At 54.0% G+C, this 22,147-nt stretch overlaps 1 protein-coding gene across 6 annotated transcripts in view; it reads left to right on the top strand.

The window, feature by feature from the left end:
• VDR (vitamin D receptor) overlaps positions 1-22,147 on the top strand; it is a 36,920-nt gene that overhangs the window by 6,302 nt on the left and 8,471 nt on the right. For 3 of the 6 annotated variants that reach the window (XM_050715963.1, XM_035572231.2, XM_035572232.2), the window contains 3 exons: positions 11,969-12,040; positions 13,403-13,553; positions 18,992-19,122. In XM_050715963.1, the coding sequence (XP_050571920.1) occupies positions 11,977-12,040; positions 13,403-13,553; positions 18,992-19,122 (346 nt within the window). In that variant the 5' untranslated portion in view covers positions 11,969-11,976. Of the gene's footprint in view, positions 1-7,431; positions 7,536-9,393; positions 9,655-11,968; positions 12,041-13,402; positions 13,554-18,991; positions 19,123-22,147 lie in introns of those variants that run through there. The other 3 variants (XM_050715964.1, XM_050715962.1, XM_035572230.2) reach the window with 3 other exon arrangements.

The following is a 22,147-nucleotide window of genomic DNA, read 5'->3' as shown; positions in this document are numbered from 1 at the left end:
GGGAGCAGTGGTGTTTAACTCCTGGCAGGTCAGAGCAGTGTTTAACCACAGTGGTTAAAAGCACAGGGACTTTCTGAAGCCCAGACCTACCTGGTCAGAGCACTCGGCTCGAGGCAAGCTGAACCGAAACCGGCTGCTGTGGGGTAACAGGATTCCTACAGCTCATCTCTGGGAAGGAGAAATCTGCGGGTAATTCTGCTTTTCTGAGTAGAGGGGAACAATTTTAACCCTGCTCACCCACTCACTTCCTTAAGTAGCAGTAAAATTGCTGGAGAAGGAACTGCCTGTCGAGGGCAGGACATGACTCTGCCTTGACATCACGTGCTGCAGCTGTGCTGAGCCCTGAATTTCCCTGTCAGCTCGTCCAGACAGGCATGAGAAACAGCAACCTAGGAGCCAGCTCCTTGTAGCCTCGCTCCCCGGGCACCTACTGCAGGTAAAAAACCATCCTGGGGGACCGAGGGCTCCAGCAAGCTCGTGGGTCTGCTGCCTTCCTTAGGGTCCCTGATCTGCTGCGATTTTGAAAAACTCTTTCAAGAAAAATTGCAGTTAATCTTAAGGTTTCACAATCCCTTTGTTTTATCTTTTGTCTCCTCGGTGAGACGGCCTCTTTTTGTGTCTCTTGTTTCGCTTCTTGCTCTGATGTCCCCCTGGCTTGGTGCTGTTGTCTGTTTGCTTTAACCTGTGGCTGCTGCATTTCTAGTTGTCCTTTACGCAGCTGATAGAGATCTGCTGAGGAATCACTGCTCTGCTTGTGGCTCGCAAGGAAATTAAGGTTTGTTGGGAATGCTTGGGCTCCAAAGGTGCAGGCAAGCAGGCTGGGCTTCATCGTGGATGAAAAGTGGGATGACCCAAAGGTAAAGAATTAATGCAAGTAGTGAGTCGATGAGGAGACAGCACGATGGCAAGCTGAGCCTCAGGAGCCTGTGTGCAAGGCAGGGATCTCCCCTGAGGGACTGGGGAGAGCTGGAGAGTTTGGTCCCAGAGGTGCTCCCTTGCAGTTCCTGTCCCGTTGCATTTGCATGCATGCAAATATTGCTGACTGTGGGGTGGCCTCGAGTGGTGTGCTTCGGTCTGTTGCTCCCACAAACTCGAAATAGCCCCCAGGGATGCACCAGCCCTGTCCTTTCAGTGCGTGCAGGCTGAGGGATGCACTGATGTCAGGTCCCATTGTACCTAAAAGTTGGCAGCTGCTGTGGTTGTGCTGTAACTTCCTGCCTGATTGCACAGGTGAGGCTTTTGGTCCTGTTATGCTGTGTTTTGGAAGCTATTTTTTTCTTTTTTTCAGCAGTAAGACTCGTGGTGGCACTTACTGTTTGCTGTAATGCCAAATTCCTGGGAAATGTGCTTGGTGGTGAAGCTGGATCTTTTTTAAATCAGTGGGGAAGCCTGCGGGGTTTATCTGCCTCTTGTAACGAGGGCTGGTCAAGGCTTGTGTTTCTATGGTGTTGGTTTAAGGTGACTAATCCATCACAAATCAGCTCCTGTCACTTGCTGCTTCTCCAAATGTGGCTTCCTCCATGTCAGTATTTTTCCCCACCCTAATAAATGAAATATCTGAAAACGGTGTAGGAAATAACGCAGCAAGGTAGAAAGTCTGCGATCAGAGCAGCTTGACATGTCTAGGTTGATGCAAGGGGCTTAAATTTTGTTGTCTTTCACAAGGTGTTTGTTTTTGTTTTTTTTTTTCACAAGGTAGGTCCGTGAGTGTGGCTGGGTGTTCTCGGCATCTCATGGTGAGCACCTACCATCTGCTCCCAGCACAAATCGACCAAAGCTGCCGGTTCTCTGCATCTGGGAGCGACTTCAGATGTTGCTCTCTATCTACCGGAATCTTAGTAAATTAGTTTATTATTTCAAAGGCCACTGGAGCAGATCGGCAGCCTCAGAAGGGCCCTATCTTTTCTGCATATGATATGATTTTGTGAATCCCAAGACCTTGAATTCTGGACTCGTTCTGCAGAGCTCCAGGTTGGCACCTTGCAAAGAGGAGCCGTTCTCCCGGAGCCTAGCCTTGATATCCGAGTGCTTGCCTGTTTTTAACCCCCTTGTTTTTAGCAGTGCAGGAGTCTGAGCTATGTCTGTTGTAATACCTGACCTGGTTTTGTCAGGTCTAGCTGTGGCTGCAGCTGCTGGCACTGAGCTCAGGTGGCTCTCCAGCCCTCCCATCCTCTCCTGGTGGTCTGGAACAAGCTGTGAGTTGTTTCGGTTGGGGGGTGGCCGGGCACCTCCTGATACTTGCTCCGTGTCAGGGGGGCAAAGGCTCCAATTCTCCATCTCACAGCTCCAGCTCACGTCTTCAGGTTGTTATTTCTAGGCTGAGTGAGCTGCAGAATACTATTGCTGAAGCTTGTCCTCTGTCTCTAGCAGAAAACAAACAAACAAAACAGCATAGACTTGATATGAGGAGACTTTCAACATCAAACTTCCTGGGGGGTTGTATATTCTTGGTGTGACTTTTTTTTCCCCTTCTGGAGAAGGATAGAGCAGTTTGCATTCTTCACGAGAACCTGTTTGCATACGTTTCGAAATAGGGGAGAAGCCCTTAAGCAGTGTGGTATTTGCCACATGCAGGGACAGCTCCTTTCCGTTGGTCCTTCCTGAATTTTTGGTGTATGAGAGCAAGGATTCTTCGGCTGCTCTCACCGGGGAATTAGTGGTTGGGAAACGAGGGCACAGACGAAGCACACGAGCAATTTGGGGCAAGAGGAACGGGTGACTGAAATTCAGGGAGGCTTCAGGGGACACAAAGTGTCACAGGGAAGAATCTGTGGAAATAACTGCTGTTGTGAATTTGTTAGGACCAAGCATTCCCTTTGCCCTGTCCTTGCCGTGCCCTGCAATTAGCTGGGTGCAGATGTGCTGCTGTTACTCCGAGGCACAACGGCGCGGGCAGAACAACAGAGATATCAGCGTGGAAATCATGTTGACTAAGCTGAAGGCAGAGTTTCCATTGGAAACATTAGCTTGGAGAAATAACTCTTCCAGATAAGAAGTGGAAATGTGGAAGAAGGAAATGGCTGTTGCATGCTACTCCTGTCTGCAGTTAAAATGACAAGCCAAAAGGTTAGGAAAGGCAGACATCTGCTGCTGATAACTTGTGAATGGGCTAGGGTTACAGGACCTTAATGCCAAATGCTATGCGGTGCAGCTGGTGGAGATTTAATTTCAGAGCCTGCCCTGTGGTTGGAAGGGCTTCATGCTCAGCCAGCTCTGCAAACCTGCCGGATTCCCACCTGGGAGCTCGGGGGGAGCAAATGCCTGGCTCCTGCATCCCCTGACAAAGGTAAATTTTGGTGAAGCTGTAGCGGGTGACATAAGTACCAGCTGCAGTGCTGTTTGGAGAGAGGCTGTGCCAGTAAACATGTGTTTGTTCACCGCATCCATCTGAAAAGCAAACACGGCTCCGCTCCCTCCGGCTCGGCAGCGACAGCCTGCAGCGCTCCCAGCCTCAGCACGTCCCGAGGCACCTCCGGGAGCTCCGGTTTTGACTGCTTGTTCTGATTTTTGTGAGTAGCTTCCCGTAGCTGGCTTTATTCTGTAGCCCTTGACCACCTTAGGACAGCCAAGCAGGACTTTGTGCAGCTGGGATCAGGCTGAGATGGCTTCTTCCTTGGCTTCCACAGCCTGCGGTAAGTCATAGACATGTGAGGGGGCAGGTGAAGTATAGCAGGACTTTTTTTTTGTGCTTTGTCCATCTTTTTCCCAATGAGCTAATGAATATTAGAGGCAGGGACGGTGCTGGCTGTTAAATAGCTGTCCTGCCTTAAGCAGCTTCCCCCAGAGGCAGGCAAGGAGCAATCCCACTGCTGCACCTTCACAGGGACCAGTGCTCGGAGCACCTTGTGCAGAGGCCAGCTCAATGTGCCTAGGGCATGGCCAGGATCAGGCCCTTCCACTGAGCCCAGAGTGGCTTGCGGGCTGTTTTGTTGAGCCACGAGGGGTCAAATCCTTCCTGCAAACCAACACTCGTGCCTTCCTGCTGACCTTGGGGCTGAAAGTGTCGGCTGAAAGTGTCACGTGGCACCTCCAGCATCCCCTCAGGAGGGATGAAGTTGGGCTCCCGCGCTGCTGTCACGCTTGTCACGCTGCCTGCGGTGTTTTTAGCCCTGGTTTGCAGTGGGAAGGGATCCTGGCAGTGGCTTGGCCAATGTGCAAGTGTGAACACGCCACGTATGTTTGCTCTGGACCGGTTTTGACAGACCGGAGCTCCTGTTTAGAGACAAAAGTGCACAGAACAAACCCCTCGGATGTGGCTGAAGGGCTGCACCGATGGTGACCATCTCCATGCCCTGCAGGTTTTGGGGTGACAGAGGCACAAGTGCTCTGCGAAGAGCATCACTGACCAGAACTGCCCCCTGAAGCAGCGTGTCACCCCGGCTGCTGCCCCTCGGGGTGCTCAGCACCAGCAGAGCTGCTCGTGGGCGCAGGAAGGGCAGGGAAGATTTTGGTCTAAACCAGCTCGTTCTGTGCTTGAGCCAAAAAGTGCTTTTCTGTCAGTCTTACTTGAGCTGAGCTGAGGAAGCACCGTGGGTTTCAGCTGCTGAGCTGGGTGTGGAAGAAGGGCTGGGTGCCCTGTTGGAGCAGCATGGGGCTGGTGGCGAGTGTGGAAAACGCGGTGTTCTGCACGTTTTGTCCCAGCAGATTGGGAGGAATAAATAAGGTTCTGTTCTGGATGCTGAGTAGCTGTGTTTGGGCATAACCAAGGCACCATGTTTTAGGCAGAGCAGGCTGGCAGCTGTGCCAGAGTTTTAAATCACTTTGCTGTGAGTGCAGCACGATAGCAGCACATAAACCACTTTGGAGATAATCCAGTTTAACATCTAACAGCTGCCTTTCTCCTTAAACAAATCACAAACACATGCAACAGCTTCTGGGCCAAGGGAAGCCAATACAACTTTCATTACACAGGTCTGATGACTTTTTTTTTTTGTCATCTTACCACTTCTCATTCATGACTAACATCCTTCCGTGGCTCTGTGCAGGAAGCGAGGCAGCCTGCAGCTCGCCCCGCTGCTGTGGGCTCTCTCCACTTGATGCTGTGCTGTTTTCTAGGTCGTCCCTCGAGCCTCAGGCTGTGTGGCCGGGTTTGTTTGCTCTCTGCGAGTCATGGTCCTCGCGAGGCTGCGAAACAAACTCGGTGTCTGCGGGTGATGCTCACGGGGAGGGCAGGCATCCCCCTCAAAGCACCCGTGTGCCCTCCCGAAATGTGCAGAGGCAGTGGTCAGGGACATTGCTTCTCCTTCAGAGTGCAGGGAACGTCCATGGCCGTGCTTTATTAACGTGCACCAGTTGTTGATGTGCACCATTATGTACTGCTGCACCTTAAATGCAGCCGCTTTGGAGGGGGGGCTTGAGGAGGGATGGAGCAAATGGGGAATATCAGTTGTGTAATGGGATCTGCGGGGCCAAGCGCTGGGGCTGATGTGTTGGACCTCTGCCTGTGGCACCGGAGCTCAAAGCCACTGCCTCGTTCCTGGGGTGAGCTGCCCCGGCACGGGTGTGTTTGATCTGCCTTGCGTGCATGTTATCGGTTGGCAAACCTTCACCCTTCCCTCTTTTTTTTTTTCCTGGTTTTTGTGTTGGTGTTGGCTGGAGCTGGCACCAGCTGCATCTCCCCCTGTACTCGGGGCATTCTTCCTGCTAAAACCCCACATTTCTGTTCTGGGGCAGGCAGCCCATGGGGTTTGGTGCCAGACAAGGAAAAAGGGTTGGGAGAGGCGTCTCCTGCCTTCCCGTTCCCCTTCAAAGCACGTGGCAGTCATCTCCTGTCACCTCCTATGAGGGGAAATGGGAATTGTTCACCCCATTGCTGGGAACCAGCCGCCGTTTGGCAGGGCACTGGTGGGGGGGCTGAGCTGGTTGCTTCACCCCCAAACCCATGTGGGACCCCAGTGCTGCTGGACCCTGCTTTTGGGGGTGCCCCAGGCTGGGGCTGCTCAGGCTTGCAAGAAGAGCAATTGGTGGTTACCCGCTCAGACTGGAGGCACTGGGGTTGGGACTGGCTTATACTGTAGGAATATTTTGGGCCTGACTGGGACAAAGGGCCAAAATTACCCAGGACGCTGAAGTTCATAAAGAGGCAGCGATCTGTGTGTGGACTCGAGGTGTGTGAGACTTTTTTGCATGATGTCGGTGCTGAATCATTGCTCGACGTCTTCTTTGAAATCAAAGTCTATGAGAACAAGGCTTTGCCGAAACGTTGCTCCTATCTGAAAGCTTTTATGACTGCTCTTGCTCTAGAAATGTTTTGGGGCTCTGAATCTCTAAATGAATCACAGGTACATGACGCTGAAACGCAACAGCTCCTTCACCCCAGGGTGGTGCTCCGAGCGATTTTGGGCATTGCTTCTGGACGAGGGTCCCCGAGGCAGATCCTCCCCGTGCTGGTGGACATCAGGAGCTGGTCAGAGGTAGGAAGGGGGCTTGGCAAGCTCCGATGCCCAGGGGGAGCCCACAGCAGCCCCTGCATGGCTCGGTGCTCGCTGTGCGCTCTGCTGCCGCGGTGGCTCCTCCAGGCAGGGATGGGGGCTCCGTGGGCGCTCCAGCGATGCCGTAACCGAGCGCTCGTCTCTGTTAATTGCCCTTATTAATTACCCTTATCGGCAGCCGATGGGCAGGTGGGGTGTGCCGGGCTTGCTCATCCTGGTTGGCAGCCAGTCCTGAGAGCTGGCTCTGTCTGCAGGCTCTTGCGTCAAGCTGGTCCAGAGAGGGTGAACGGCTTGGAGAGGGTCGTGGTTGGGAACAAGGGCAGAGCCTGAGCCAGGTGGACTCGAACAAGACCTCCTCCATCTCTCCTTGTGCCTGTGGCCAACCGAAGTGACACCAATAGGTACTGGCTTGTGCCACAAAGCCATGATACAAGCTGATAAAAGAAAAATAGGACAATCCACCAGCTCTGAGTTGCAGCCATGTGAAAAGTTGCTTCTATCTATTTGTTGAAGGTGAGGTTGAGGAAAGATCTGTTGCTCACAAAAATCCCATATTAGTGATCCTGCTGGTGGTGTCCTTGGCTCGCGGATCCAGCGGGGTTTCTGCAGTGTGGGCTCTGGCTACTTCTTCGTGGCCTCGATGACAAAGCTTCGTGCCAGCGAGGAGTCAGGTTGGAGGTATTTTTGATGCTGTGCCCGCGCGGTAATCTGGAAATCTGTTTACTTCATTCCTCCCCGTCAGGGGAATGGCGCTCAGAAATATTTTCTGCTTTTACCTGCACATGTAAGGATTTGTTGCCTAATTGCAATGTGAGATCCCATAAAGATACTTGGCTGATGTGGTAAAAGAGCTTGTGTATGGCCAGATGTTTTTCTCCTGCCTCTCCATGCTAGGAAAGCTGTTGAAGTCTTGCGTCACGATGCTTGTCTCCGGCCATGGTGTCCCCTGCTCCTTCTCCTGTCTGTTGGTGCCGTTTGTGCCTGGACTCCAGCCCCAGATTCCAGCCTGCAGTGGTGCAAGGTGGGGCAAGAGGAAGCACATCCACGGCCCTTGGACCTGCCCCGTGCACGTGCTTGCTTGAGGCCGTGTCGCTGCACCAAGGGGTGAGGGACAGAGTTTGGAGGGTCGCATGCTCCTGTGAGGTCTCCTGGAGCTGTTCTGCAGGGTTTGGGTTTCTCTGACACCCTGGGAAAGCCATCACCCTTTCCCAAAGAGCCGGGAAGGGCGGTATCAGCACGATGGCTGTGGAAACCCAAATATCCCCTCTTCTGGGTCCCCACCAGCCCCAGTGGGTGGGAAGGGCCCCACAGGGCTGAGAGCAGACCTGATCCCGCTCCATAAATGCTGCTTTATTTGAGCTTTGTCACCAAGGCACCGGTGTCTGCTCCTAACTGCGTCACAGGGATGTGTTGGGGTTGCTGTGATTGAGTTTCGCATGTCTCTGGGCTTGCTCTGTCCAGCACCACGAAGCATTTGGACAGCCCCCGATTCCTCCTGGGGAAGGTGATTAGCATCCTTCAAGTGGGGTTTTCGGGTCCCTTTGACCTTCTCGAGGCGGGTGGTGTTAGCTCCTCCAGCTGCCGCGCAGCTGTCTCACTGCAGCGACGTGCTGTTTGCAGACTGGGAGTGTCTGGCCTCTCCGGGGTAGGAATTGTCATGCTTACGTGTTCCTGGCGCGGAGGCGCCTCCAGCCCAGGTCTGGGGGCGTTGGTAGCGCTCCAGGAGGGTTTTACATCTGATCAGGTTAATGGGGGAAGGGGTGGCAGGAGCTGGCTTGCAGCAGGTGATAAAGCGCTGCCAGTCTCCTGACTCTGCCAGCCTCGACAGCCTCCTTGCCCAGCTCCCAGGAGGTTGCAGCCACTCTGGGTGTTGCAAAAAGAAATGACAGCGTGCTTCTAACCTAGAAACAGAGGTGAGCGTAGTGCAGGGAGCTTCACCTGCTCCGTCCATCCACGTGCCATGTGCGGAGCCACCGTCCCCGCACGGACCGGTGCTGGGCTCCAGATGTGCACGTGGAAGCAGCGCTTCGTCCTCCCGGGAGGCTGTCAGTCAGCTCCCCTAATAAATCTCACGGAGAGCAACAGCAGGGCTCCCTGGAGCTACAGAAGGAAATGATTTAATTGCCTTTTTAATAGAGAAAGGGGTTGCTTGCATGCCGTGACTGGATGTTTTGAATAGGCTGATTTGTACTGGAATATCTTCTCGAGATGCAAGTGCATTGCCAGCGGCTCTGGGGATGCTCCGTGGAGCATCGCTTTGTTTTGATGTGTCAACAGCGATGTTAATTGAGTGTGAGAGCCAGAGAAATAGTAAAAAACCTCCGTGTGAATGAACCGGCCTCTCCAAGACTAAGCAGAATCTTCAGCAGCAAGTCGAAGAGGCATTGGGGTGAGGATTTGCTTAGGCGTAAGAAGCCAGCCTGTTCTTTTCAGGCTGTGTGGGTAAAGCTTTTTGTTTTGCTTGGCAAAGGAACGAACCCAAAAATGTGTTTCGATGGGGAAACAAAGATATTGAGAACTTGACAAATATTTTCCTGCTATTGTAATGGTATTTTCTGTATCCTGAGAACATTTAAGGTTGTTAGTCTCAAAACACTGAAGGCTTCAAAGCCTCTTCAAGGAGGTGCCACCCGTGCTGTCCGGGGAAGGCTCAGCTGTTCCTTAACTGGCTCGCTTTCTCCCCAAAGCTTCAGCACGATGGTGAAGCTGGAGCCTCCTGGGCACAGGAGGCTGGATACGGGCTCCTCACACTTGCACCCTTAGCCAGACAAAGCCTTGGTCTTAATTCTAGTTGTAAACTCGCCTGGTGAGAGATGTAAGGGGTCTGACTGCCCTGTGAGCATCCAGGCACGGCTCTGCTGTTCCTGCCCCTGCCCCTCCTCCTTCCGAGCACTGCAAGCTCCCGTTTTCCCTGAGCTCTTGCCTGTTGCTTTCAGCAAGCAAAACCTGGCTTGCTGAAAGCACGCAGAGCCCCTAACGGTCGCTTCAAAGGCTTTTTCTGTCCCGGGAGTTGATGTCAAAACGCATTCCTGGCCCTGCGCATCGGGAAAGTGGGGGGCATCTGAAGCCAAGCCCGCCGAGCTGGGGTTTGTGCAGCAGCTGTCCGAGCTGGCTTTGTGCTAGCCCTTGCTCTGGTCACTGCAGATGTCAGTAAGGGAACGTGCTGTCGGGAGGCAGCGTCTCAGCGCCGTGGTGCTGGGGAGGAAGCAGACGCTGAGAGCGGGTGAGTAAGGCTTTCAGCGGGAGCCGTCATCCTCCGGAGCCTTCTCCCTTCTGCCAAGCCTTGAAGAGCCGCGAGCGCGGGTTTTGCAACGGCAAGCTGGCAGGAGAAAAAGGAAAGTGATAAAGCATGAGAAAACGCTTCAGCAAAATGCTTCCTACCGGAGTCTGAGCGGTTACCAGGGGGACTCAGATGTAAATACGGGCTTAAAAGCAGAGAATCCTTCCTCCCTTGGGCTCAGCAGCAGGTACAAGCAGGCAACTTCCCGCACTCGGTTCTTGTTCAAGTTCCCTCTCTACCCTCTCCCTGTTGTCCCAGTATATGGCCAACAGGTTGCGGGTTTGGTGGCCATTATGGCTCGATGGCTATTATGCCCATCTTCAGGATGACTTTACCCCAGTTTGAAGGAAATTGGGCGCACCTGGGGAATGTCAGTCCCCTGCCCAGGATGCTCCCCCCTTTGTGCAGGTGTCCTGCTCCCACCAGGTTTGTTCCCCAGCTCTCTTGCTGCTCTCCCCGAGCACGGCTGCTGACCTCCTGCCCCATGCCTGCGCTCTCAGCGTCCCCCCGGCTGTCTTAGCCCAGGTACGTGGGATCTGTCGCAGCCCTGGCCGAAATAACAGCTGCTGGCAGCGCTTTGCACAGAGCTGGCTGATTGAGCTGTGCTCTTCTCCCCCCTCGACGTGTCTCCAGCAGGTGAGCATTTCCCAGGTGCTTAAACCTTGGGCAGGGCAGCTTCTGTGCTGCTCCTGTCCCCGAGTGTCATCTGGCAGCATCCCAGCGGGGCGCTGCGGCTGAGTGTGACCACACAGCCTTCCCCGCCGGCATCTTGGGGCTGTTCGAGCTGCTACAACTCTGTACAAACCAGGGGAAAAAAAAAAAAAGGGTCACTGGAAATCTTCAAGTCTCCTGACCTGTTTGTGGAGCCTTGGGTTTGAGGTGGTGCAAAACCTTAAATTTAACCAAGCAGGGCTGCTCTGCTTGCGGCTGCAAGCCAGCTCACCGAAACTTTGCTGCGACTGCTGCAAAACTAGTTTGACTTTTTGGGTGCCTGGTGGGGAGAGGTCAGTGCTTTTAAAACAAATTATTTTGCTTTTTTCCTAAGGGGTGAAGGCTAAATGTCACATTTGATGAATGAACGACCTTTCATGGGGGTGGAGGGAAACTCCTGCGTGCGCTCCACCCCGCGTGCCGACGTCACGTCCATGATGGGGCTGAGTAAGGTTTTCCAAGAAGTCTGCGACGGCAGCTCGACGCTGCGCCATCATCCCTGTGGGAATTGTGGCCGGCGCAGGCTTGCTGCTCCCTAACGAGCAGTGGTGAGCAAATCACCTCCTGCTTCTTAACGGAGAGCTGGCAGAGAGCAAGAGGTGTGACGAGGGCGGTGGGAGATCTCTCTTAGGCTGCCACCAGCGCCTGCTTTCCCCATCCTGGGGGTGTCAGCGCCCCTCTGTGTGGTCCTGGGAAGGGGGGCAGAGCAGGAGCAGCATCAGGTGCTGGAGGAGCACGGGTGCCGTGGTGTCTGGTGGATGCTTCGGGTGTCTGCACACCCAGGAGAGAGCTCTGGGGTCTCCGCAGGGGGGGGGGTCTTATGGCACCATCATCGTTTCAGGCTGTGAGGTTGTGTTGGGAGCAGTGTGGTGACCCCTAAGGACAAACCACCCAGCTCTCTGCTCCCTAAGACAGGGGAAGCTTAGGGAAGGTGAAGCACCTTAAAACCTCATTCCTATCTCTGAAAACCTTTTCCCTATCCCTATTTTAAGACCGTGTTAGCCCAGCGCTGGTGTGGTGCTTCCATCTGCAAGCTGAAAGAACAAAGTGACGTGAGGAGGGAGCAAAACCTCCAAAACTTCCCCATCCTCGGCTCTCAGGGCCGCAGTGATCCCATTGACTTTGAAGATGCATGCTCTGCTGCGCGAGGACCCGCGTTTATAGCAGCCATCCAGCTCCGCTTTGTGCCATCCCCCGCGGGCCGGCGGGTCGCACGCCGCTGAGCACCTGACAGGCTGAATTGTGAAATTTAAATTTATAGGAAAATATTACCGAGGTGAAGGGAACGAGCCGTGCGGCTCTAGCTGCCTTTTCCTTCCCGTGCCCTTGCTCTTTCTCTCGCTGCGTTCCCCGGGCTCCCCCAGCAACGTGCCGGAGCGTTGCAACATCTCCTCCCGGATCCGTGGTGGGAACCCGGCGCGTGGTGCCCGGTGGGGCTGGCTGCCTCCGGGTCACCCCACGCCTCTCGGGGTGCGAGCTGTGGTCGGTCTGCCCCGGCTCGTCGACCTCGGAGCTGTCTCAGACTGTCCTGTCCGTGTCGTTGCAGGTGGGTCCATGTCCCAGCTCCAGAGCTCCTGGGAAGCGCACCGGCAGGACATGGCTTATCTCCCAGACCCAGGTAAATGCCAGCCCTCCTCGGGCTCCTGTCCCTTTCCGTACAGGACCCCTAGCTAAAGGAGCCTTGGTCACGCTAAATTTCAAGCGAGGTACACGAGAAACCAAGAACTGAGAGCTGCTGCAGCTGCTTTGGGACCCAGGGGTCCCCAGGTGCTCTGGGGACATCTCCCTTGTGCGTTGCCAGCTGCAGTCTGGGGCTTCATGGGCAACCTCTGCAGGGCTCTGTCCCCAGCAGCGGGTTGAGAGGAGTCCAGGCTCCTCTGGCATCAAGCACCAGCAGTCTGGTAGACGTACGGTGGGGTTTAAATTGCTCTTGAGGATTGGGCTCTTGTTGTTCTGTTTGTTTTTTTTTTTCTGAACTCGCTTTTGTTCCAGACTCGTTGTCTGCAGTCACCGAGTGACTGATGATGTTTTGTACAGGACAATGCATCAGCTGAAAGCCTTCTGAGAGCAGACAAGACCTAGACAGCAGCTATCTGCAGCACCTCTTGAGAATATACATAAATAAAACTTTAAAAAAAAAAAAGGAAAAAAACAGGAAAAAAGCTCGCTTGAAGCTCTTGAATCAACTTGAAAATCTCTCATCCTGAGATGCACGAATGGAATAACGTGTCCTGTGCGTGGGGACTTGGGGGCACAGGAGCTGAGCTGCGGGGTGGTGCTGTCTGGAGACACAGGCTGTGGGGTCCTTACCAAGACCTGGCACTGTGGAAGCTCCTAACCTTTATTTTCTTGGTTTTAGATATTTCGTCTTTGTAACAGCAGATAGACTTGTGCTGGTGGATATCATAAGCCAGGGAAGGCTTATTAAAAGCTCCCTTTTAATATTTATTTCAGTTACGTTGCACATGCTCTGCACTAAGAGCACTGTTTCCTTCCTCCCTTGTTTACGTCCCTGCTGAGGATTTTTTTTTAAACAACGTTCAGTTGACTTGCGTTTGGGATTTTTCTCACTTACGGGAGCTGGCATGAGTGTGCTGGTGTCGCTTCCTGTCTGTGCACAAGGGAAATTCTGCTCTAGCTGGCAGGCGGTGTGACCTCTTTCCCTGTGGTTTTGCAGCTCTGGTTTGGGTGAATTTGGGTCCTTTCAAGGTTTTTTCTCGAAAACAAATACAAAGGAGTGGGGAGAAAAAAAAAAAATCAGGGTTTGGGGTGGGCTGTAGGACCCTTCCCATTTAAGAACAGATAAATGTGAGCACGTTCTGCAGTGTGTTTAAGGCTGGGAGCATGGGCAGGGGGGATTGGAAACTTTTCTCATTGGATCACCTTGAATGTAAGGAGACATCCTTTACTTGCACCTAATTAGTTTCTTGTGAAGCTGTGACAGCTGCAAATAAATACCTGCCTTCCTCTGCTCCCCCAGACATGGAGACCGTGGCTGCCAGCACGTCGCTTCCCGACCCAGCCGGCGAGTTCGACAGGAACGTGCCCCGAATCTGTGGGGTCTGTGGGGACAGAGCCACGGGCTTTCACTTCAACGCCATGACCTGCGAAGGCTGCAAGGGCTTCTTCAGGTGAGCAAATCTCTGGGGAGAAGGAGTCTTACCCGGCCATCCTCGAGCTTTGAGGAGAAGATGACGTGGTCCTTGAGGTGCTGCCTGGCTGTGGCTCGTTACCTGCAGCCCTACAACACTGGGCTGCGGGCAGCTCTGCCAGCCCTGCGCCCACATTGCAACTAGCTGATATGCCTGCAGACCTCGACAATGGAGAGGCCCCAAAGCACTTCCCTTTTTGTGGCTTGCCATGGCAATCCACTGCTGCAGAATAATTTTCCCCATAACCATCTCTCTGGGAGCCTTGCAGACCTCCACGTGCTGCGTAGACAGGAGCATAAAAGCCCCTAGCCCACTATGGGTTGGGAAAAACACACCTGAAATGAGCGGTTTTTGAAAACTAAGCTGGTTTGCTGGGCACAAGCTTGTCTTTAAAGCAGCCTGTCTGCTCAGAAGCTCTGCACACTTCTGTAGTGGGAGATGCATGGGGAAACCTGCCTGCTTCTGGAGGTGGCACCGAGCTGCTCCCCAGCTCGAGCAGCCTTTCCCTCCCCACTCCTAGAAGCTAAAGCAGCTGTAGGCTGTACGTGCAGCTCTTCTGAGGCTTTTTTCCACTGCCAGGTGGGAGTCTTGAGCAGTCTCTGGCTTGTCCCAAAGCAAAAACATCTCAGAGCTGTGGGGGCCGCAGGTTTTTGTATGTTTGTTAGCGGCTCGTGTGTCTGCACTGACGGTGCTGAGCCATTCACGTGGGAGTTCAGGTCGCTTGCACCAAGTGAGAGAATGACTAAGTGCTGGTGAGACCAAGTAAGATAATGACTGGCGTGGGGCTGGCTGGGAAAAGCCTTGCTCAAGTATTTTGCACTGTAATGAGATGGCAGCAGCAGGTGGCTGGGGGATTGCAAAGAGCAGAGCTCAAGGCTTTGCACGCCGAGCAGGGCTCTTACATCAAGCAGAGCCCGGGCTTTCACAGCAAAATCGTGACTCCTCCTCGTGCAGGAATTTTGGGGCTAGATGGGGATTTTCACATACCACAGGCTTGCAGCCGGCCTGAACCCTGGCCAACTTGAGCAACAACATTTTCCTCAATCGCTGCTGCTGCTAAATGAGGAACTCTTCTCTCAGGTGCCCTCCTCCATGCTCTGATTTGGGGTCCCCAACCTTCCCCATCCCCCATGTGCCTGTGGTGGCCGCCGAAGTGGCTCTCGACCCCTGAAATGACTGGTGCTGCTTGACAAACCCTTAACTGGGTGCGACGAGGCTCCAGTGCTGCTGCATTTCCCCTTTCTCTGTTATTTCACTGGTGTAACCATGTACGACGTAAGATTGTGACAGTATTTCTGAACAGACGTTTTAATGAGGTGAGAAGCTCCCATCTTCAGCTAGCCCTTCATGCCCCATATAAGGCCTTTATTTTCAATTTGAGGCTCCTTCTATGTTTTTTAATCAACCTTCCCAGACACGCTGTCCCCGTGCTAGGTCTTGGTGTGTTCCCTCTTGCTGAAACAAGCTTGTTTACCAGCCGTTTTCAACCCTTGAGTTCATTAATGCTTGCTGCTGCCACAAGATCCAAGTGCTTTCTGCCTGAGAACGCTGCAGCAGGGGAGCCTGGATCCCTACAACTCCCCCAGAAAAGCTAAGGATCCCTTTGCAAGCACCTTGAGCTTACATGCAATTAAAAAAAAAATCAGCTTGTTCTCCCTGAGCAAGTTTTTGAAGAATGGCTGCACAGGTGCCAGTTCCTGGTGGCTGTTCCCTGGGGGTCAGCCTTGCACTGGAAGGAGCTAAAAGAGGGCAAGCGGCTGGGAGTATCGAGCTGCAGCAGCACGAGCTGAGGGTGAAGGACCTCTGGGTCGCTCTCATCTGCCTTGGGGCCGTACCCCTGTGTGATTTCCCAGCATTAATCCAGCGTGAAATCACCCAGGAGGGTCCTGGGTTTAATGGCTCTATAAAAGGCATTAGGAATTTACGGGCACCTCTGGGTGCTCAGACGTGCACGTAACCCGCAGCACAAACAGGTACGAGCCAACCTTTGGCCGCTTGCTTCAAAGTCCACTGTTTATTAATGATGCCAACGGCAACAGTGGCCTTTTATTGAGCTCTGCTGTTTGCTCAGGGGCTCTCATAATGCGGCCAAACCCCAGTGATTTGTTCTGCTGTGACTTGGCTGAAGCATCTGTGGTTCCTCTGGTTTCTTCAGTAGTCCCGGGCTCCCCCAGCGCCCTGGCCTTGGGTGTTAATAGCAGAGCTGCTTGGAAAGGCTCCGGGTGTTTCAAAACCTAACAGCTCCCCACCCATCCTGTCTGCATCGCTGCATCTCCCACTCCTATAATCCTCCCCAATTGTTCTTTGCGCTGTTCTACATGACACTGTTCTCCTGGCTTTTTTTTTTTTTGTATTTTAAAATAAATCCATCCTTTCTTGTGTGCTTCCCTGGGGCCGTGAGGTGTTTAGCTTAAAACACTCGGTCCCCTTGTGTTGGCTTCCTGCACCTACGTGGCTGTTGCTGGAGGGGAGGCAGCCTGGGAGCCTGGTCTGTGATTTTTAAGTATGGGGGGAGGAAAGGATGCTAAGATCCAGGTAACGCAGAGGCCAGGAGTGATCCTGGACCCTGGAGAATGGGGCTGAGCACCCAGCAGGAGGCGTGCACCTGCCCAAGGTGATGCCCGGGCTGCCTGTGGAAGGGGTGGAAAGCAAGCGGAAGAAACCAAGCACCAGTCTTGCTCCTTGGCTTGCTTCAAAGGGCTGCTCCTAATATATTTCCCTAGCAAGAATGTGCCAGGGGCTCTCCAAAGACATTTTGGGGGCAAGGGGCAGTTGTCTGATCATCTCCAAGGAGCGGAGGATGGAGCAGTCAGGATCTGGGGGAGAAAATATGAGTAGTGCCCTAGAGCCACCGCTCTGCTCCAGGCCTTGACTTGGCTGTTGGTGGTTGGCTTCCCTGGGGGGGGCTGTGAAGGAGCATGAGGAAGGAATAGGGAATTATCCGATCCCAAGCAGTTTGGCCATGCCCTGTTTCTCAGGGAACGGTGCTTCTGCTGCCGTCTTGGTGCCAAAAAGCCCCCTGGTGTGGTCCCCGGCCTGCTCCTGGGGCTGATGAGAAGGACGCGGTGCTCAGAAGGTGGCTCTGGGGTTTGATTGTGAGTAGGGAGAGCTGTGTGCATCAAAATTTCATCTTGCAAACAAAAATTCAGAGGCTCCCTTTGATGATTGGTCCTGTTGGGTGCAGCAGAAGCAGGAGGGCTCTGTGTCCCCGCGAGGTGGGCGTCCTGCAAGCGATGGGTGCCCCCCCGTGCTTTGCAGTGCTTGATGCTCCTTGTTTGCAGGCAGTGAGTGGTTATGTTGGAGGACACCCGTGGAAACGCTGTCCCCTTTCCCCACCACCTCTGCTTACAGACCTCGGAGCTCCTTGCTGGGCAGAGCCCAGCTCCCTCGCCGCTGGCTGTGTTTGCTCCCGCCCGCAGGCTGCGTTTGTGCAGGGAGGGATCTCGTTATTTTTAACATTCGGCAGCCTGCCTGGGACATGGATCTAAATGAGCCTTGAAACGGCCGGTGGTTCTGGGGCTTTACAAAAATACACCGGAGCAGGACACTGTGTGCTCGTGCTCCTCCGCGCTGCTGATGCAAGGCCGGGTGCTTTGGAGCCACGAGCCGCCGACCCCTAGGGCAGAGAAGCGGCTGCTTAGAAACCCTCTATTGTGCCCAGCCGCCCTGGATTTGGATAAGCTGCAATTTTCATACCAAAACCATAATGTTGGTTTGCACACAGGACATCTTTCCCTGCCCCAGGGCCTTGTCTTTCTCTTGTTTGTGCCCTCCGCAGCCTTGCCCTAGGCTGTAGGGGAGAAGATGCTGCTCCAGATACTCAAAATATCCGAGTTGTTCATCGGAACTGGGAGATTCCAGCGTGCTCTGTTCCAAATCCTGCTTTGCCCCTGGCTTGGGAAGCATTTGTCCCTGTTCCTGGGAAAGCAAAGGCGCTGCTGGCCTTGGTGAAAGGGGAAAACCCAGAGAAACATGATTAAAACTGAGAGCCGGCTGCTGGGCGAAACGCGAATTTCAAGCTGAGCACTGCTGAGTGAGGCAGGTTGTGGAGGCTCTGCCTTCAGCCTTGCCTGTGTTCGTTTTCCTAAATGCATTTATTCATCCATTAGGTGAAGGGAGAGCAAAGCCTCGTTGTTTACATCTCTCTTTTTAAAGCAGCCTCTAATTGCACGCTGCATGCAGCCCAGGAACGTATATTTATACCCTATATGTGCAGCCTTGGCGCTGTTCCTGGGCTGGAGCTCCGTCTGCCCTTGCCTCTTTGCCTTCTCCCGGGGTCATCTGCACAAGGAGCTCGGGGTCATGCGCCACCCTTTTGATACCACAAGGGAATTTTATCATGGCTCCTCTTTGCAGAGGAGCTTTCCTCCAGGCTCTGAAATGCAGCGCCAGCTCGGGGGCGGCCGAGTTTGGTTTCTTGCTGTCGTACCTAAGCTGCATCTCAGCACACTGCGCTCTCCCAAGGGCTTTTCTGCTGCGTTTGCCCTTCTGAGCATCCTCGCTTTGACTTTCCAGCCCGGAGGTGTCCCGGGCTTGGTTTCCCTCCATCTTCACTTAAAGTGAGCGGCGTGCGTGGAAATGCTTGCAGATAAAGATAAGCTTTGCTCACCGATGGGAGATCGTTGAGTAACTTTCTCCAAAGCCAAGATGTGGCATCTCCGAAACCGCCCTGAAAGGACGAGCTCAGCTATGCCTGCAATGTGTCATTAGTGGATGTTGCGCTGGACGGCTGCGCAGGAAGGCGAGTTTTTTCGCTTGGAGCTGTGGCTGTGACCCTTTGTACTTGGAAGATTTATAGGCCTGATTGTAGCAGCGGATTAACATGGCACGATGTGGTTTTGGTGGAGAAGAGGTTATTATGTTAAGCGTTGTTTCTCTTGTATCCTGCAGTGAGATTTTTCTCGTGCACACGCAAACATGCACTCCAGCCAGTTATTCTAGCAAAGCCGGGCTTTAAAGGCTGGTAAATGTTTAATGACACTGCTTTGGTACATGCTGGCCTGCCCTCTGCTTTTCTTTTGTTGCTGGTGGCTCGGGTGGGGGGTTCTCTACAATCCTTCCACCTCCTTCTTTCCAGCTTCAAAGTAAGTTTGAAACCAGAAAGCTGTTAAGCGGTGGTCGATCCCCCAGGCTGTGTCCTTTTAAGAAGGCACCCTTCCCGTGCCGTGCAGTAGTGACTGGACCTCAGAGATCAAGCCCGTAGATGTATGTGACCAGGTGCAGCCTTCCAAGCTTGGTCCTTGCCAGAGATCAGCTCAGCTGCACGGCATCAGGTCAGCGCCGTTTCTGACGTGCCCTTGGGGGTTTTTCTCCAGCTATTTGGGGAGCTGGGTTTGTGATGCATCCCCCCCCTGGTGTCCGGAGTGGCCTTTTGTGCATTGAAAACTGAGTTGGGTGTTTTCTCTGCTCCTTTCCAGGCGAAGCATGAAGAGGAAGGCGATGTTCACGTGTCCGTTCAACGGCGACTGCAAAATCACCAAGGACAACCGGCGGCACTGCCAGGCCTGCCGGCTGAAGCGCTGCGTGGACATCGGCATGATGAAGGAGTGTGAGTATGCAGCCGGGCGTCCCGTGGGGAAGGGCCCTGCCTTGCTCTCCGATGTCCTTTTCCTTCTCAATCAACGCACGGCACAGAAGGAAAGCGCGCGAGCGTAAAGCTGTAAAAGCTCTGTAAGGAGAGGATGCAAAGGGCAGGGGACGTGGTGGGTAATGATTGAGAGGAGCTCATTTAATGATTGAGGCTGTTCCCGTGGCTGTCAGCCGCGTGGGGAGCTGCCTGTGCCAGAGCCAGGCTGTCTCTGTGGGCTGCTGGAGGACAGCCCCACGGGGAGCGCATCCGGGGCTGTCGCTGATTAACTCGCGGCCTTGCCCGTGCAAAGCCATCGGCCTGGCGCAGCACGAGCTCCTCGCCCTGTCCCGGCAGGCAGGGAGAACCAAACGGGCTTCCCCATGTCACTGGTTTGCCATTTGGTGGCGATTCAACGTGGAATTGACAGACTTTTTGCTCTGCGAAACCTCTCGGGCCTTTTTTTTTGGGCCTTTGTTCTTGCAACGTGAGCCCGGCCATGTGCACGGCGGAGACTTAAGCAAATAGCAGAGGGAGGCAAGGTAGTTTTTAACCCAATCCAAACAGACTAATGTTGTCCAAATATTTATTTTCTTCAACGATATTTTTAGATAAGCAGCTTTTAAAAATAAAAGCTGTTTGACACACTTCCTCCTACGCGCTTTCCACGTCTTAAGTCTTCAGGAGAAGGCAGGCATTCGCATAGTGTTCAAACCAAAATAACAGCCCTCTGCTAGGAGACTCTGCAAACAGGACATCGTGTCCTGTGATTGATGGACCTGAAGATTTGGAACCAGCTTGGAAAATTGGAGTGCTGCTGGTGTCCTTACGCGACAAGCAGAGAGCAAACAGCGCCTGATGTCACGGCGCGCTGCCGAAACGCAGGTCTGGCTCCTCCGGCAAAGCAGAACTTGCAGGTGTTTGCAGGAGAAAATGCCTAAATTTCCCGGTGTCGCAAAGATCGAGCAGATCCCCAGGAACAGAAGGTCCCTGGGTCTCCTTTTAAACTGGCAGCAATGCCCTGGGGAGAGGTGGAGAGGCAAAGAGCAGGTAGCGTGCCACAGGAACCTTTCTCGTGTGTGAGTACAGGGATGGGTGAGCCCACGGTAGCTCAGACCACGTCCTGCATTTTGCCCCGCAGAAACAGCCACAACCCTCGGTTTAATGGTTGGATGGGGGCGAAGAGCCAGCCCATCTCCGTAGCTGACCAAGCAGCCTGAAAAATGCTCTGCGCAAAGCGTCGTCTTGGCGTTTTGCTGCTTTGGCATCTATTGTTGCAGCTTTTCTTGGTTGGAACAGCGCCGTTTGGCACCTTCTGCACCAAAAACCAGCTCGGAGGCCTCCTGGGATGTCCCCAGGGTGGTCAGAGACCCGGCTCCTCTGATGGTGCTTCTTGTACCGATGTTATCACGTAATCACGACGCGCGGAGAAAATGCACCGCGCTATTGAAAAGGAGAGCGCTGCCATGCCCCAGTGCACAAAGCTGCCTGCTGGAAGCTTATGGCTCCGGTTGCTGCGGCTCATTTGGTGTAGCCGTTGCTGAGGGAAACGTGTTGACTTGTACCAGTTAATTACCTGGGAAGGGCTGGAAAATTCAGCGGCTGCAGTGCGCCCCGGCCGGGGCCCGGGACCTGCCTGCTCTCGGCAGGAGTTAACTTGTAAGCGACCCCCTTAGCAAATTGTTACTGAATTAATGAAACCTAACCAAGGAGCCTAAAAATAACCTTCCTGCGGACTTTGCTGCTGGTTAAACGAGTGGGAACAAGGTGTGCTGCTGTTATTTTTAGGTCGCATCGGGGATCTTTAACCTCTGGACGGGAGCTCGTGTCTTCCCCCGGCTGTCATTGGTGGCGATGAGGAGAGCCACGGGCAAGGACGGGCTGGATTTGCTCCGCTGCCGATGGGTCCGAAGCAGAAATAAGAGCGAGATGGGGGTAAAGAGGAGGAGGAAGAGGGCAGATGTCAACATGCCTTGTGCTTGCGTTAATTTGAGTTCTGGCGCAGGCAGCCCCATCTTCTTCCCGAGTTCTGGGGTGCTTGGACCTAAAAGCCAGGCTGTGTTTTGACGTCGTCCTCAGCCACGTTTGCAGGGATGTCGCCAGCGGGCTCGATGCTGCGGTGACGGGCTGGAGGAGCCGGCGCTCAGAGAAGCGCGACGAGGCGAAGGGAATCTGGCGTGTCGAAATTCACGGGGAGCAAAAAACTCCCCGGGGAGGGGATGAGGTGGAGGCTGGAGGGCAGCAGGAACACGCTGAGCCCGGCGACCGCATGGGAGCAGCGAGGGTCAGGGCCGGGCTGGGGGCAGCAGCAGCCGTCGGGCTGATCCCCGGCCCTGCCGCAATGCCTGCGGTTCAACCCCGAGCTCTCTGCAGCCAGCGTTAGCAAATATTTGTGGTTTTCCACCCATCTTATCTGCGTGGGGTAAAGCACAGGGCAAGCTTACAGCGGCAGACGATCAGCGGAGGCAAAACCCACCTCGCAGCCCAGGCGAGAAGCCACGGTGGTGGGAGATGTGCTCAGGGGCTGCTTCTCTTTGGATGGCGCAGATGAGGACAGGTTTCCACCCCGGGGTTACCGCTGCCTGCCCTGCCTGCTAGCCCCTGTTTTCCCCTAGGATAAAGCAGCACGAAGGGTCCTATTGCCTGGCTGGCGAGAAAATGCTTAAGTTATCCCTTTTGTCCTCCAAAATTGCCTTTTGCCAGCTGCCTGGCACTCGGGAAGGGACATCCATCCCTCCAGGGACCTGGGTGTCGCAGCCGCCCGTAACCCACAGGCGATTCACCTCTCTTGGTGTCTCTGCCCTGTTTTCCCCTGGCTTTTATCAGCTCTCTGATGTTTACAGCGTGTGCATGCAGGGACAGAGGACAGGCTTCCCCTCGGCTGCCCCGTGCCTGCACAGTCTAAAGGTGTTGCTGCAAAGCAGGGAGATAAATAACACATCGCTGCAGCAGCCTCGTGGCGCTGCATTGGTCCTCTCCCCGCTGTGTTATTGCCGGGGAATTTTTT

The sequence above is a fragment of the Cygnus atratus genome, chromosome 29 (assembly GCF_013377495.2).
Source record: "Cygnus atratus isolate AKBS03 ecotype Queensland, Australia chromosome 29, CAtr_DNAZoo_HiC_assembly, whole genome shotgun sequence".
NCBI lineage: Eukaryota > Metazoa > Chordata > Aves > Anseriformes > Anatidae > Cygnus > Cygnus atratus.
This window is presented reverse-complemented; position numbering and strand designations above follow the sequence as displayed.